At 43.6% G+C, this 17,850-nt stretch overlaps 1 protein-coding gene and 1 pseudogene across 2 annotated transcripts in view; one reads left to right on the forward strand and one right to left on the reverse strand.

The window, feature by feature from the left end:
* Positions 1-11,944, reverse strand: part of SAMD12 (sterile alpha motif domain containing 12) — a 415,274-nt gene extending 403,330 nt beyond the window's left edge. Inside the window, exon 1 of the mRNA XM_080909385.1 lies at positions 11,833-11,944. Within this exon, the coding sequence (XP_080765511.1) occupies positions 11,833-11,845 (13 nt within the window). The 5' untranslated portion in view covers positions 11,846-11,944. The remainder of the gene's footprint in view (positions 1-11,832) is intronic.
* Positions 11,945-15,982: 4,038 nt separating this feature from the next.
* LOC308414219 (proteasome subunit beta type-7-like) lies at positions 15,983-16,805 on the forward strand (annotated as a pseudogene). Its single transcript has one exon. The product of its transcript is annotated as a proteasome subunit beta type-7-like (transcript).
* The last annotated feature ends 1,045 nt before the right edge of the window (positions 16,806-17,850 follow it).

Consider the following 17,850-nt stretch of genomic DNA (forward strand, 5'->3'; position numbering starts at 1 on the left):
TTATCAGAAACAACATATAGTGGTAGTTTTCAGGATATCATGTCCACAAACTATATAAGATGAATATTATTAATGCTTAAGACTGACTGCATGTCAAATTTCTACAAGTTTCATCAATGGCCAAGGGTCACAGAGAAAAAAGGGAGGGGGGTCCTGAGCACTTCACTGCCTGAGAAAGTACCTTGTTTTCTTAGAAACTGAAAGGCTCACATTGGCCCAGGAGACACAGACTCCAACCTGAAAAATCTATCACACATGCCTCTCATCATGCCAGGCCAACTCCATGATTCTTCAAACACAATTACATACTTCCTCCCGAAAGAGGGGACCACCTAAACCTCACTAAAGAGCAACACCAACTGATGCTGAAACTATGGGGGACGTTTCTCATTTAAACCATCATATCTTATTACAACTTCTCCCCTATGTTTTCAATTTTTTTTTTTTTTTTGGTCTGTCTATACAAGGAACAACGTTTCCACTGGAATTAAACAACAAAACATACCATGACCTCTAGAGGGGCATGCAAGATGGCGTGAGATGCATAGTAACTTACTCTGATACAAAGCGACAGTAGAGGTTGCTCTCGTGACCTCCTTTTCCCAGAGTCCACTCTTTTAGATACATTTAAAACATGAATCATGTTTATTTTGTTGTCGTTGTTATCGTTGTTTGTTTTGTTTGAGAGAAGGTCTCACTGTGTAGGTCTGGCTGTCCCGAAACTCATGATGTAGACCAGCTGGCCTCAAACGCACAGAGATGCCTATGCCTCCTCATTCTGAGATTAAAGATATGGGCCACCACACTTGGCTAGAGCATCCCTGGTTGAACTAATATCCGGAAGGGAAAGTCTCAATGAGCGTAGATCAGTTTAGACTACTGGGTGGTAATGATATAGATAATAATAGATGGCAGGTAAGTATCGTCAATGACAAATCACAATTTGCACTAATTAGAGGCTGGGTGCACATGTGAACTGGGATACCAGGATGGACAAGCAATGGCAACCAGACCAGACACAGTGCTCCATTAGAAAGGAAATAAACGTATAGTGAGCCAGGATCTCGGCAACTAGAGACTTACCACAACACCCTAGAAGAAATATCCACATGTCAGAGTATACAATCCAGCTTACTTTATACTATCCATCATAGATCACTAAGGCTTCTAAAAGACAACAACCAGTAAGCACAAAAGCCAAATGACCAAAATGGAACACGCCAAAAGAACACAACACAAAGTTAGAAAATACAAAGACCCTGAAATCCGGCACATGTTCCCACAAAGCCCACATCGGCTTAGAAGTGGTGGTGTAGATTTTTTTTAAAAAGTGCTTTATTATGAATTCAAATTACCTCAGTACTTAGATAGGGGTGTGTGCAGGGGTCACCTATATCACATATAAGAGTCCAGGAAGGACCATCTGTGGAAGTGCAGCCCAGTTGCAGAAAGAGAAGCAAGCAGTTTGGAGACATCGATACCTAAGATGACCACCAAGAACAGAGACAGTGATAAAGGACAGCCAGCGGAAGCCTGGATGTTAGGCAGTGTATGTGCAGAGAGTGGAGCCTGAGAAGTGATCCAAGCCCACAGAAGGTGTTCAGATCTCCGGTATATCAAAGACATTGGATATTGTGTTGTTTACACCGTTGGGGAAACTTTTAAGGTTCTATGTTTTATATTGTGAAATCAGTACTGACTTGCTGTCTTGGGGATAAATGAGGAAGGAAAGGTTCTAAGTGAAAAGGGGCGTGTTTACATGTCAAGTTGACAAGGGCTCAGTTGTAATGGCTAACCACTCAACACAAGGTAGAAACATCAAAGAGGAAGGAATCTCACTTGAGAAAATGCCTCCAGGAGATTTGGCCTTAGGCAAGCATGCAGAGCATCTTATAAATTAATGATTGGTGGGGATGGGGTCAACCTTGGGATGGTAGTCTTGGTTCTGTGAGAAATATGTGGGAATTAAGTCAGTAAGCAGCACCCTCCATGGTCTCTGCTTCAGCCCCTGACTCCATGTTCCGGTCCTGCTTATGTTCCTGCGCTCTGCTGTTGATGATAAACTGGTATAGAGAAATGTTGGTGAAATAAAGTCCTTCCTCCACAAATTGCTTTTTGTGTTACAGTGCTTCCTCACAATAGTAAGCCTAACTAAGGAAATCTATTCAATAGCCCATGGCTGTGGCTAAATTCAAATTCAAATTTACTGCCAGGCCCACTTCCTATCTGAAACTATCAAACTTCTGCAGGCAAACAAAATACTGCCCTTACTGAAAATGAACAGTTGATAAGAGACTCAATTCTCATTGCAAAACACAAGCCTCTGCCCTTCCTCAAAATCTATCCACTGTAAAAAACAGAAAACCTTCTCTTGGGCCACAAGATGAATTTCACCTATTCTGTGGGCAGAACTAGCTCATCATAGCAGGAAAGACTGATCCTTTCAGAGACAGTGAGCTGTTTTCTTTCTTTTCGAACTAAGCGTGATTTTTGCAAAACTTTGATATTTACTTTATTGTTTACTAGGTGTGGGGGGTTGAGCACGTGACAGCAATGTCTAAAGCTGGAAGAAAGTATTAGATGCTATAAAGTTGGACTTACAGATAGCTGTTGGCTGTTCATTATGGGTGCTGGGACCAAACTCCAGTTATCCGCAAGAGCTGCAGATGCTCTCTTTTTTTTTTTTTTCTTTATTGGATATCATATTATTTACATTTCAAATGTAATCCCCCTTCCCAGTTTTCCTTCTAGAACCTCCCTATCCTATCCCCCCTCCCCATGCTTCTATGAGGCTACTCTGCTACCCACCCACCCCTTTCTATCTCCCTGCCTTGACATTCCCCTACAGTGGAGCATCAAGCCTTCGCAGGACCAAGAGCTCCTCCTGCCACTGATGCCCAACAAGGCCATCCTCTGCTACTTTTGCAGCTGGAGCCATGGGTCCATCCATGAGGTAACCCAATGACAAAAGAACAAACATGATGCGCACTCGCCCAAAAGCTCAGATACAATTCACAGACCACATGAATTTGCAGATGCTCCTAACCACTAAACTGTCCCTCCAACCCCTGCACTCAGATTCTAGAGTCTCTCAAATAATTTTTTTCTTCTCCACGTGCTTGCCAAGATTTTTCCCAAACAAAGCACACCTTGGAACGTTCCCTTCAGACTGCACTCAAACACAACAGTGGCAAAGCTGGTATCCGGACCTCCAACTTCTTACAGAACCTTCTCAAATATGTAGAGCCTTTCTCCTTGAAATACTAATGTTAGTGACATTTTTAGGCAATATCTACAGTGAAGTGTGGGGTGTGTACTTGTTCTAGTCATAAAGCTGTCCTCTTTCCATCCTGCTCAACCAGCATGTACACGTGAACCCGAGTCTCCTATTTCTGTGAGGCCACTAAAACCAGGAGATGATTAAAACAGAGACCACAAAGTCCTATGAAAGAACACTGCGCAAAGCAAAGCTCCCTTAGAGAACAGTTCGGCAGTTCTGTACAGGGCTGACAAAAGGTTGAAATGTGCTGGGGTAGAGGACTGCTTGTGTGTGTTTGTACACCTGAGTCCATGCTCACCCGATGAGCGTTCACGTGGAAACTTGAAGCTGACATCAGGGGTCTTCCTCTTTTGTTGTCCCCGTTTCTTTTATTCCAAGCATAGTCTTTAACTGAACTTAGAGCTGGTCGTTTCAGCTAGACTAGTTGGCCAGTGAGATCTAGAAGTCCTGCTGTCTCCGCCCTCCCCACTGCTGAGGTTTCAGACACGTGCCACCCCATATGGGTTTTATATGAGTGACAGAGATCCGAATTCAAGCACTAACACTTCTGCACTAAGCTCGTTTCCACCTGAACCATCTTCCCAGCTCCTGAAACACTGGCTTTAAGGACATGGTTTATTTGACTTAAAACCCCCACTCTGGTTCACACGAGAGAAATGAGTGAGTCACACAAACTTCAAGCAGCTGTTTCCAGTGGTTCGCTAATAACAGTAGCTGGCCAGAAACACTCCACTTGTCAGTGTTCCCCCGCCACAGAATATCGCTCGGGCACCAGTCTTAGATGGCAACAAGATGTACTATGGCATTTTGTGACATTCCAGCAGAGGAAAAGCACAGGGGTGGAACCCAGACCAATGTTGTCAGAGACTGAGTGAAAGACACGACATGCTTGGCGAGGTGACAGAATTATGCTACCCCTTCATTGTACCACCGGTTACAGGGATATGTGTTTTTCAAAAGCCTGAGAACTATTCAATTTTACCATGTATGATTCACACCCAAATAATCCAAGTCTCAAAAACCTTAAAATATTAATGTGACATCATAAAGGACAGAACAAGAAACGAATAAGAAATACCTGCCCATACCTATGTGAAAATAAGAGAGTATGATTGTACTTTGCATGGAGGTCCTTAAAAACAATACTGACACAGTCAGAATGATACTTTATCTGGAAAGAGAAGGTAAGGCGTATATTTTATGTCCCCTTAAAACACATTCTTGCTGTAATTATGAATATTGTGTGAATCCTTAGGACAAAAATGAACCTATTTTTATTTCTTATACAACTTCTCCATCAGGATTTAAGTCATTTCACATTTGACTCTTCATAGCCTAGTTGGGAAAAATATCATTTTTCCCCCAGAATATGTTGGGATATTCTGTATCACCAAATGTGTCCCTTGAGGCTTAGAAAGTTCTCATATTTCTCTTGGGCACGTATCATTCCAATGATGTTGCTAATTTTCTTTTTCAAGAAGACCCAAGTCTGCCTTATTTTAATTGGGACATTTGCCTCATTCTTCTGGGTTAACCATTGTCATTTCTGTTCATTCTGTCCATTCACATCTCTTCTGCTTTAACAGATCTGAAATTACTCTTATTTTGCCTCTATATTGTGTATCTGGGTGGCGTGTGGGAGGGGAGAAAGGAGGGAAATGGACAGGGAAGAAGGCTTTTAACACTGATGTTTTTAAAGTAAGGCAGGGAGAGGAATGTTCAGGTCAGAGATGATTTTCTACTGAATATCTTCCTGGAAAATTAGCTTCTTGTGTTTTGAAGCTGTCCTTTATCTGGGTTTCCTGCTCCCACAGTGAGTTCAGAGCAGCTTCAGAATACCAGCATGACTGTCAGTAACATTAGGACCACTAGAATTTTTAATTTTTTTTTTTTTTTTTTTTTTTTTGTTCCAGAAAAGAAAGGCTAACAAGGCTCAGGAGAGATTCAGAAGGCACTCTACAATCCCAACCCCTCTGACTTTTCTTTGGTGGTATGGTTGCCCTTAAGTTGCTCCTGCTCCATTAGATAAATCCTTATCCAAGCTCTGTAAGTAACCCCAAGTAAATCTGGGGTTCGCCAAATGCATTTAGTATAGAATCCTTTCTTTGGTGCCCTTCGTGGGGTGAATAAATATCTTTTCATATCTCATTAGGAAAAGTTAAGCCAATACATATAAGTCTTTTGTTGTCTGATATATGCATATTATCTGACTCTGAATACATTACAATATGTTTTCAACTGAAGGTGTTTTATAATGTATCATTTACGGTTTGTTGGTATCTTCCCACTTGAATAGTCATTTTTCTACTAGACACTATGTCACATGGTTTAGCTACATTCCTGAGTGGAGGAAGAGAGCATCACATAACCACAGAGCTTAACATTCAATGAGCATCAACTGAGCAACTCCAGACTGAGTCTTAACATGCCCTTGACAGTAAGGCAACACTTGTAGTGTGTCTATGAAGACCTGCCCATTGGATAATCCCCATCAGACAAACAGACAAAAGAACCTCGAATAACGTTCTATGCATTGCCCAGAAACACACCAAAAGACCTCTGCTCTCTGGATAGCTGTTCAGTTTGTCTAACTATACAACCTACTGATGTAAAGCCACCATGACTCTTCTAGACCCCACAGTGACAAAACAGTTTGAGAAGGACCCACCCAAGAAAGGACCAGAGCTTCACTGTGTCCCAGGACAGCTGAGGCCCACCTCCATCAAACAGTCTACTGAGATCTCACAGATCACTTGAGACCTTGGCTGTGCTTAACAAAACACCACAAATACCTATCCCAGCAGGGAAGCAACCCAGAAGCAGCAGGGAGTAAAGAAATCCAACGAACCAACCTACTCCTCCAGGCTTCCCAGATCTGGGAAGTTGGCTGTGGGAGGCAGTGAGGCGGGCCACCCCTGTCACTGGCAGCTGTGCCAGCCTTTTCTGCACGAAGAGAGGCGAATGGTACAAGCAGTTTCTTGCACCCACACTTTAGCAAAACCGGACTAAATATAGCCACATTTTTTTTCCTCTTATGAGCCAGTTCGGAGAGGGCGGTACTGCTCCATTCCACTTCAGAACCAGGCAGGAACCAGCTTGATTTGTAGGAGCAGAGCTTCTCTCATTTGCTCTCATGGCTCCCAAAGAGCCATATGCAAGACCCAAATGGGCAAAAGAGTGCTGAAGTTCTGTATGACAAATGACGCTACTCTTAAGAAAAGGTATCTGGTACAATAGACTTAGATGCTCTTTCTTCCACTTCCTTGGCCACAGGAGGAAACAACCAGACTACTAGCATTTGAAAGAAACCCCTTTCAGAAGCACACATTACACATACATGTTCCATGCCCTTTACCCATGACCACACCCATAAATCCTAATGAAAGGCTCACTCAATGTCCTGTTTGTTCTCAGACCGCCCACGTTATTGTCGCTTGCACTTTTACTTAGCACTTACAGAAGTCTGTCTATTTGGTGTCTCTTTCACCACATCTTAGGTAGGGGAGGAGGAACACAGGAACCGAGAGGCTTTGGCCACCATATCTGGCATAGTTCTTTCCATAAGGACAGCATCTCACGCTCATTGCCAGAAATAGGAAACCCATCTAAAGACCCTCTTTCTCCCACTGAATAAAAGACACAGCATCTTCAGAGTTAAAGGCTTCAGACTCCCAATGGCCTCTCTGTACCACAGCAACTGCCATGACTCAGCACTCCACTTGTTTCTACCTGTGAAGGTTTCCAGCATCTCCCAACTATCATTCCAGCCCTTGTGCATCCTGGCCTATGAGAACAGCAAAGCTACTGAGGAAGATGAAAAGGATTAGGAAGAGTGGAGCCTGTGTAAGGCAAGTGTGGGATTAGACTAAGCCCTGTTTGAGACAGGCTGCCAGAGCCACAGAAGTGTCAGGAACCACTGCCAGAACAAGTTTCCTTTTTCCTTTCCTGGTTTTGAGGCCTCCTTTCTCATTCATGCCCTCACTCCTTAGGAACTTGTAGTGATGAGTAACCATTCCACTGTTCTGATTTCCAAAGACAGTGACCAACAGGAACTGACAAGTCAGGGAAATCAGATCTGATGGGTTGGAAAACCAAGTGAAATTAAGCCAAAAAGAAGAAGGAGAAGAAGAAACCTTTGATGTCATGTGTGGTGGATGAGAACTGGGAACATTTGGCTTGAGGCTCCCACGGCCTCGTTGCTTCTACAGGTGGATAGGGTTGGGAGTTCCCAAGCAGGGTGGCAAGTGTGAGATTCAAATAACTCAGAATCTCACCCAGTGACTCACCGATCTCTCATCCACCTATCCATTCATTCAGGTAGCTCATGTGGGTTAGACACAAGACAGAATGAAAAAGAAGTTATAAAAAGTCTGGGCAGGATAGCACAATGGTAGAGAAGTCTCTCCACTGCATGAAAACAGGGGCTAGTAATTTTATGTGCATGCCTGTGGACACCACGGGGCACAGGCTTTACTGGGAAGCTGTGGGTATCAGTTCTTTCTGCTCTGATGCTATAAGTGGCAGGGGAAGTTCACCCACAAAGCACTGTGGACATGCCCACTGACTATCTGACTCAGAGTTTAAAAGGTGACCCAAGATGGTGGCCTGCGATAAAAGTGACATTGTTATTTTCTATTGTTACTCCTTTCTAGGGGCTTAGTTCTCAAACCAAGATGCGTGGGGTCAGCATTTTCTAGCTCCCCTGTCCCACCATCCCATGACTGCTACAAGTATCTAATTCTTTTCTTCTTTGCCAGCTGTGAATTAGCCTTTCAAGAGGCTTCCTCCAGAGAAGCTACACAATCTGAACACTGAAGGAGTCATAAGAAGTCATTCAGCAGACTAGAATGATCAAATAAGAAGAAAAATTCAGAATATAGATGTCAGAGTACACAGTTTTCCACTTGAGATACTTTTCTTGATGGGAGGGGAGCTTCTAGTGCTGAAAATTAGAACTCAGTTTCTTGCTGTTTAAGAGAAGCTATTCTGTAGAATCACTAAGAGAGGAATGTTCCCTTGTCCTGTTTCTGTTTCAAAACAAAACAACAGCAACAAAACAAAACCCACCGAGGATAAAGGAATAAAGGAGGATCCAAGGAAAAGGGAGACAGACCGTTATGGAGGTCTGGGGAACCATGCATTTCTTCATGAAACAGTGGTATTCTCCTAAGTTCCAGGCATGGCTGACAGAACACAGAGACAAATATAACATTTCTTCTAGTGGCTCTACATTTTCCCTTCTCCCTATAACAGGTGGGAGTCACATCAGTGAGTGGACCCATCTCCATGTTCTATGCCTGGAGAGTGGATAAGTAGGCGGATGAGTAGAGATTCTCCCTTTAAAAAATATCCAATATGACAATACAACCTCAACACAGTGAAGACTGTAAGAGAACATCCTATCCCGTGGTTGGAAAGCAAATTTGTAAATAAAACCTCTCAGTTCTACCCTGTAGTTTGTCACCTTTCATTCATTCATTCATTCATTCATTCATTCATTCACAGAGGATAAACACTGGGCTAGACAGAAGACCTAAACATAATACATGAAAACCTAAGGTAGTTAAATAAAAGTTCAGGCACCCTTAAATGAAAAACAAAGCAAAAGCCACAATTAAGGTTTATAAGCAAATAGGATTTTCTTAAACTCAGTGTGATAAATACATACATATGTATATATGTATATATGCATGTGTGTATCACAGTAGCCATAAAGCTGTAAACAAAGAGCACCTATTTCCAAGTTAAATAGGAAGCCACACATTGAGCAAAATAAAGGGCCCTGCTTGCAATTAACATTTTCACAAGTTCAAGTTTACTTAGGAGGTTAAACATTATAAAAACCTTCTAATTTGTTACTAATTAGAGAACGTGGCTGGCATGAATAAGTACAAAGTTAAAGTGTAAAACAGGTGCTAAACCGTAGACCTTTTTTATGGCAGAGGGTATAAGAAGTGTTCACAGTTAACCTATGTTCTAGGTTCCCTTCCGTAAAACCTGCCTTCTACTCCACTGTTCTCAAAACGGAAGCAAGTCCATGTCTTCCTTGTAGATATAAACACAAAAGCTCAGACGCTATTATATGCCAAGTTGCTGTGATACAATCCCTCTTTCCTTGACTCTCAGTGCACACGCATAAACTGGTCATTACTTGATCTTGACCTGGGATTCTGTATGTGACAGTCATGCACGCTAGGTCATTTAGCTTCCTGATGGTCTAGGGCACAAAACTCTGAAACAGTAGCACTGGGTACCATTCCCTCAATCTCAAATGAGTACTAAGAGGACAATGCTATTCTCAGCAGCAGAAGAAACCAGCGATTTTGTGTCTTCAAACATGAGGAATGTGGAGGGGGATCCCTTCCTTAAATAAATACCTTAAAACTCCTCTTCTGTGGCATTTGGATGCCTAAAAAGGACGCAGGCACCTTTATGGAGTCAGTTATAAAAGTTCCACGGGTAGGTCGCGCAATCCACGGGCAGTGTTTGAGCGCAGGCTAAGGGACGAATTCTATACTACTGTATGGGGAATTGAAGTGTACGGCCTCTGTCTCCCAGTGCTTCTGATTCCAGTGAGAGACATCCTAAGTGTGGCAAGGGGAGGGTAGATTTAAGCACTGGTATTGGGGACTGTCAGAGCAGGAGGCCCCGTAGCTCATAGAGGCAGAAGAATGGGAAGGTCTGGACAGTTTCTAGAGGAAACTATCTTTCCTGATCCTTGGAGGACCTCTGAGAAGCATCCAGAATGGGACTACTTTATACTGAAAGAACTCTTCTTTGCAACCTATCTACAGGCAGAAATCCCTTTCAGGAAGAGTTTAAAACCCGCCCTTCCCCTGTCTCCCTCAGTCGTCCCTGTCGCTCAGATTTAGGTACTCTGTGTATCCCTCAGCCTTTACCGTCAAGGAAGCCATTAGGAAGTAAAATATGCTCTTTGAAGTCTGCACGCATGTTTGGAGCCGTTGTTTTTGGAAGGTCAGGCTTTGCTGGTGCAAACCCCACCAGGCAAGAAGTATGACTAATTCTATTTTCTACTTCTCAGAGTACACAGAAAATTGTCGCTGTTAAGAATACAGTGGACTGCCAAGTGGGAGAGAATGTCTCTCCTCGCTTGGGGGACACAAAAGAGAGATCATAATTAATGTCACCTGATGGGTAGGGTGAAGGTGGTAAGGAGATAAACAGACTGTTCTCACGTTTCACTGATGGATTTTTTGTTGGCTTTCTGTTTCTCTGGCACCTCTGTCATCTGTCTATCCATCATCTATCTATTACTTCCATTTACCTACCAACCTGTAGTTTCCTACCTGAGAAAATGGGGAGGTGGACATGTTTGTTGGCACAGCTGGGAAGGCTGGAGGTAGAGGCATCTGACTGAGAGGCTCTGATTCTGAGACCACTCAGAGTCATTCCTGAGTTTACAGGTGGTGACCTGGACTCTTACTACTTCAAGTAAAGGACCCGGATATTTTATTTGCTGTCTCCTGAGGCAGAGAGGTGAGGCGGGAGCAAGAAACCCTGCGGGTTTTTCTTCTCTGTAGCCTCCAAGGAACCGTCTCATTTCCCTTTGGCAAGAGGCCTGATGGAGCTGGAAACCACGCCTTCCTTTTCCTGCTCCAGGTCCCCTCTAACCCTAAGTAAACTCGCTAACCAGAATTCTGAAAGTGAAGATAGTTTCTTTTTACAGCCCCACACTCATTTAATTTTATCTCATCATAGAGGTCTGAGACCTCTAATTTGGCATTGAAACCCTCCGCCCCCCACCCCCACCCCACTCGGACGAAAAGTCTGTGCTCTAAAGTAAGTGAGGGTGTCATGCAAAACTCAGATCCCTCGAAATTGCCTGAGGCAACTCTTAGCCTGAAAGTTCAAAAGAGGAAGGATTGTGCATTCCAAAATGGCAAATTTCAAAGTCCAAAATTATACAAGGAAATAGGCAAGCAGTCTTCAAAGAAAAGAATTTCCCAGTTCAAGCGGCTGGTTTACACTCTGACCCTGTGAACTTCGCTATCAATGGACAGGACTATACAAGAAACAGGTGTAGAGGGAGCCGTATCCTAGGGAGGTATCTGCTGCAGCCACTGCTGGGCACACACAGCGAGGGGTCCTCGACCCAAAGGCTGTCCAGGCTTCTGGATGACGCACCTGGCTACAGTCCTTTCCCACGTGTGGGTGGCAAAGCGTGCATCCCCAGCAATGTGGTCATCCAGCCTACCTTGACTGGAGGGGAAGGGAAAAGGGGAAGTCAGGGCTATAACCCTCGGGCTGGACTTCCCGGTAGTCCACCCATTTCCACCACAAAGCTCAGGACTGGGAGCGCTCTTTCCTTCACCTTCTGTCCTATGTCCTGCTCTCCTCTCTCAGAGACAAGTGAAGTGAGTGCCTCCTGGCCTTGCAGAACTCAGGTGATCGCCAAGTGGTACTGGGATAAGGGGCCCGCTTGCCGCCACCCCCTTTTCTCTCCTCCCCACCGGAGCCGAGCTTCATCAGGGATGTGTGGATTGGAGTGCGCGGGTTAAGAGGGAGCTTAAAACGCCCCAAGCGTCCCTTACCTTCCACAGCCATTCTCTCAGAGCTTGCCTAACGCATGCATAATTTTCTTGGCCGAGGTACTCCTCCTGCCCCGCTCTCCCCCCTCCCCTCGCTTTCGCCTAAATATTCTGCGCTCATCTGCTCCAGGACCAACCTGCTGCGGTCACGCAAAGCGAGCAGCCGGCTCCTGCTCCGCGCGAGGCGGCATGGGAGTTGTAGTCCGTTCTTGCGCAACGCCCAGACCCTCGAAGCCTCCCGCTTGTCCCTTGAGGCTCTATTTCGCCACCACAGTAGGATCAAGTATCTAGATTCTGTGGCATCTGACTGACTACCTTATCTTTTAGGGACCTCGAGAGGGAACCTCGAAAGTGATGAATGACATTTAGGAGGACTACATCTCCCAGATTGCCGTGGGCCTGGCTTCTTTTGGCTTTGAGAGGACTCTTGATTGAGACCTTAGCTGTCAATTGGAAGCTCTTAGGCACCTAGCAGTCTCTGGGCAGGAGGCAGCAGTGGGCAGCCACTAGGTGGGTACTAGGCTCTCTTGGAAGGCCACTAGTCCCTCAGCTTATTGGGTTAGTGAGGAGAGCAAACTGCCAGGTGTCTGCCGGTCCCACTGGGCCAGACACCTACTCCACAAGGTGCAGTTAAAGCTTGTTCCCAGGCATCCTGAAATGTTTGGGTTTGTGGGAAAATCCCTTCAGCAGAAACAGCTGACTTTTGAACCTCTGGGTTGTTTTCGGGGTTAAATACGGATAAGGGTGTAGTAAATTTAAAATCTTCCAAGGACAATATCCTAAAGAGGCTGTTAAGATCACATTCCAATGCATCAAAGCATTGGACTGCTGGCTTCTAAAGTGAGAGGTTGTCTGTCAACTTTCCTGGCTAAGGAGTCCCTTGGCTACCTGTGATAGGGTGACCTAAGTAACACTCTACACAGTTCAGTTTCTTTCTACTTCTGAACCTACTTCCTTCCTGTGAGGTTGGCAGATGGATGGATGGGTGGGTGGGTGGATGGATGGATGGATGGATGGATGGAAGGAAGGAAGGAAGGAAGGAAGGAAGGAAGGAAGGAAGGAAGGAAGGAAGGAAGGAAGGATGAATGGATGGATGGGGTGGTGAGTGGGTGGGTGGATGGAAGGAAGGAAGGAAGGAAGGAAGGAAGGAAGGAAGGAAGGAAGGAAGGAAGGAAGGACGGATGGACGGGCAGGCGGGCAGGCAGGCAGGCAGTGATAGACAGAAGTTTTCTCCTCCATTAAAAATATAGACATAGGGATGGCTGGTTGGGACAAGCACGTGGTCTTGAGAACTTGTTTTCATTTAAGCTTGCTTTCCCCATGTCACCCCCCTCCAAAAGGACTCTAAGGAAGTAATTCCAAAGTTCTACTATTCCCACGCTCACCACTGACCTTGTGTTATCTGGATCACCAGGAAGACAGTGTCCTCTCAGAGTGAATATATACACAACTACTTTTGTTCCCTTTCCAGCTTCGTAAGTGCAAGCTTAGTTCTCCTGTAATTGTGTACAGAAAATTTCAAACCTGCTTTTTAGGTAAACATTAAACACCACTGAGGTTAGCTCAATTCTGAGTCTACAAAAGTGTGTGCAAATTAAGCCTAAGCCTTTCACTTTAGATACAATAGAGCAAGACCAGTCCAGTGAGGCAAAGTCCATGCGAAAATAATTTTCTAACCTAAAACTCTATTAAGCATTAAAACTAGCCTCTTCGTTGTGGCTCAATGTATAAAACATTATAGAGAGTTGAGATTCTCTTTAGAGTGAATGGATGGGACAAGAAAGCAGAGGAAAGGCTCAGCCATCGGTGTTCACACATGAGTGTGCCACTACAGGCACCTGTGTCACACTGAGACCTTTAAAAACTCCGTAGCAAAATATGTGTTCCCTTTGTGGAATAGATGTTTAGAATTGAGGTATCATCTTGGTAGGATTTTTTTTTTCTTTGATGAGTTTGAAGTATCCTTCCCTGTCTTTTTTGATTTGTTTCTGTTAAAAGTCTTTATTATTAGATATCAGAATGACTACTCCAGTTTATTTCTTTGGTCTGTTTGTTTGGAAAACTTTATTCAAGTCCTTTACTCCGAGGTAATGTCTATCTTTATTCCTAAGGTGTGTTTCTTCTACACAGATGAATGATATATCCTGATTTCCCATCTATTCTGCTAACAGTTGTCTTTTTATTGAGGTTGTTGATAGGTACCAATGACCAGTGGTTGTTGTTATTTTCTGTTATTTTAATGTTGATGGTATTAGTGTGGTGGTGGTGGTATGTGTATGTATGTATGTGTGTGTATGTGTCAGTGTGCATGTGAGTGAGCATGTATTTCTGTCAGTGTATTCATGTATTTGTGTGTGTTTATTTGTATGTGCATGTATGCATGTGCCTTTGTGTATGCATGTATATGCATGTATGTTCCGAATATTTAGGAATACTTGAGTAGAGAAATAGTTATTTAGTCTGTGCAAAAATGTGATGGAAGAAAATCACATTACTCATAAAGGGGAAGGAGGTAGCAATATGGTGGGTTAAGCAGTGCAGACAGAAGCATTAGTAAGTCAGGTTCCCCTCACCTCACTTACCAGTGAAATCAGTAGAGTATTGCTCTTATACCCTGAAGGCATCACCAATGAATTTTCATTTTCTGTGAGAATGAGAGAGATGGGCAAACAATCGAGTCTGGTCTTTGACTCTGGAATAAGCTACAAGAGGTAAAAATCGACAAGAAAACATAGGTGAATTAATTCGTACAGTACTTAGGACATTTGTGGAAATGATCCTGACAAAGAGCAGTGGCTGACTCCATAGTTCTCTCTTCCGCTAGGGTGAAAAAGCTGTTCTCCAATCAAATGCAGAGTTTCAGGCAGCAGACACAGTAGGTTAGTTACTAGTTAATTTATATCAGTTCAATAACCAATTAAAGAAGAAGGAACTTGTGTGGTTAGATTTCCCCCAGATTGAAAATGTACCATGACAAATCAGAAATGAACAAAATTTTCCTTGAAATTCTTTAAATTGTTGATGAAATACGGGGGTAGATTATGTTATATTTACATTCTTAAAGGCTAACTTCCAATGAAGCCAGAGAACACAGAGAGGAGAGTACAGGGAAAAGCTCAGCAATAGTTTGCTAGGTGCTGTGACCTTAGCACATGGGCGGGGTGTTGAAGAGAAGAGCTGTGAGTTTGAGGCCATCCTGAGCCACCAAACTAGGTTTTTTCCTAAGTTTTCATATAATGTGGCTCTCTATATGCAGTTTTTAATAGAGACAGACATGGAACACACAACTATGTGCCTATCTGTGTTCATGAAGATTGGGTAAGTAATGCAAAATCAAACCTCAGCAGGCTTTCCTCTCTGTCTCCGTCTCTCTTCCCCTCCCTGCCCCCTCTCTGTGGGGTATGTGTATGCATGTGTGGCTACTATGTTGAAAAATGAAGGAAAAATAGACAGGCTTTAGTGATTCAGGGTGAGAAAAAAATCTGTTCAGTAGTGGTCAGAAATTAAAATTCTGGGAGAATTCAATCAGTCACAGGTAGGCAAAAAGACTCCTGGAATGTAGATGACTGATTCCTGTCCTTATAAATCTGAAGGTATGATCTAGGGCTCTATCGTAATGTTCACAAATGCAAAGAAGGAAAAGAAATATGGGACACAGCTTATGATTTAGACCATAGCTTGGAAAGAGAGCTGACAGCTCACCCAATGTTACCGCTCAAGACAAGGCAAGCAGCATTCACCACAGTGGGTACTGGTAATTTTTTTGCCTTTTCCAGCCTATGCTACTTAATAGCAAAAACACATCATTTGAAAAGTTTACTGGATATGTGGATGTTATATGCTCTGAGGAATTATAGACTATTATTTGTTTACCATATATATCTTAATGTTAATGAAATAATATTCATTAGGTGTCTTAGATGAGGCAGGGGCATGTTTACTAACAACATACAACTGTTGGGGACTTCTTACTCTCTGGGCTCATTTCAGGAAGAAAGAAAACAATATACACTATCCCAAGTACTGCCCAAGGCCCTGCTTCTTATGGCAACTGCCTTATTTCCTCTAACACATACTCCTTTTAAGGACACAGTGAAAGGCAGAAATACCCTGAACCTTGAAAACACATATTTGAAAACTCTTTGTTGGGAAGATGGCAGCTGTATGGATGTTTGAGGTACCGGTTGAAAGCTTTTCTTTGGATAATTCCTGCAGGAATGCCACCTTGGAAGCTAATTTTTACCCAAAAACAGGCGGGGGAAGATCAGACTTCCCCAAAGCCCAGAAAACTGGCACTCCCTTGGCGGGAGTGGTCTACAAGGATGGTATAGTTCCTGGAGCAGATTCAAGAGCATCTGAAGGGATGGTTGTTGCTGACAAAAACTGTTCAGATATTCTCTTTAGATCTCCTAATACTCATCGCTGCAGGTCACAGACATGGCAGGCCAGCTCATTTCTCCCAACTTGGAGCTCCACTCTCTCAGCACTGGCCGCCTTCCGAGAGCTGTCACAGCTAATCGGATGTTGAAGCAGAGGCTTTTCAGGTATCAAGGTTGCACTGGCACAGCCCTAGTTTTGGCGGGAAGGGTAGATGGTACCCGACCTCATCTCTACAGCATCGATCCTCATGGATCAACTGATAAATTGCCTTGTGTCACCATGGGCTCTGGCCCGTTGGCCACAGTGGCTGTGTTTGAAGGAAAGTTTAGGTCAAACATGGAGGAGAAGCTAAGAAGCTAGTGAGTGAGGCCATTGCAAGTGGCATCTTCCATGACTTGGGGTCTGGAAGCAACATTGATCTGTGTGTGATCGGCAAGAGAAAACTGGACTTTCTCCATCTATACTCAGTGCCCAACAAGAAAGGGACCAGGTTTGGCCAGTGCAGATGTGAGAAAGGCACTAGCTCTGTCCTCACTGAGAAAGTTACCCCTCTGGAGATTGAGGTGCTAGGTAAGAATTGTTCAGACAATTTGTGAATGGTGCTGTGGGTCGTTGGATATCTCTCTGCATGAGGGTAAACCCCACCCCTGCCTCCACTCCATTTTACCCCAATTAGAAAACATGCATTTGGCTACTGCTCAATTAAAAAGGACCAAAAAAAAAAAAAAAACTTAAAAAAAAACCCTTATATTTGCTTGAAACAAATCCGTGTTTATATAGTATGGACAGGCTGCAAAAATATAAAGTAATTAACACTTCTAGCTATGATTTTCTCACATGTATTATGAACAACTGTCCATTTTCATAGAGTATTTTGTTGATAAACACTATCTGTGTATATAACCAACTATACGAAAATATTAAAAACTTTAACCGGAGAATTTTTTATCACCTCACACAATTTCTGAGGCTCGAGGAGTCAGAGACAGGAGGTTGGAAGATGCCTTCCTGGGTAAATTGCTTGTTATGAAATAATGAGTTTAGAGTTTGGATCTGCAACACACACATTGAAGCCATGCATGACAGTACGGGAAGGGCTAGGGCAGACATATTTTGAAGACTCAGTTGCTAGCCAGTCTAGCAAACATGGTCACCTCCAGGATCAGTGAGATAACCTGTCTCAACATATTAGATGAAGAAGCAATTGAGTAATGTATTTGATATTTCCTTTGACCATCATGCATGCCCACATGGAGGAGTAGTAACATACACACACACACACACACACACACACACACACACACACACATGCACGCACACGCACGCACACAAGCAATCTTGAGACTACACCAACCATGTGATTCTGGAATAGGATATTTTCTAAAGTTGCAGTAAGTGTGTCTGTCAGTTGGAACTGTACTTATCTGAGGGCTTGACTTGGGCTGGAGGATCTACTCCACACTGGCTCCCCTCAGTCTCTGAAGTCAGTGCTGGCTGTTGGCAGGAAGCCTCGAAACCTATTCATGGCATGTCTGGTGTGACCACACAAAATGATGGCCCTCTTCTCTTAAAGAGTGACAGGAAAGGTTAAAGAATAAGCCTCAAGTCCTACCTGCTAAAAACAATGTACTAGTCCAGTCT

The sequence above is a fragment of the Micromys minutus genome (assembly GCF_963924665.1).
Source record: "Micromys minutus genome assembly, chromosome: 33".
NCBI lineage: Eukaryota > Metazoa > Chordata > Mammalia > Rodentia > Muridae > Micromys > Micromys minutus.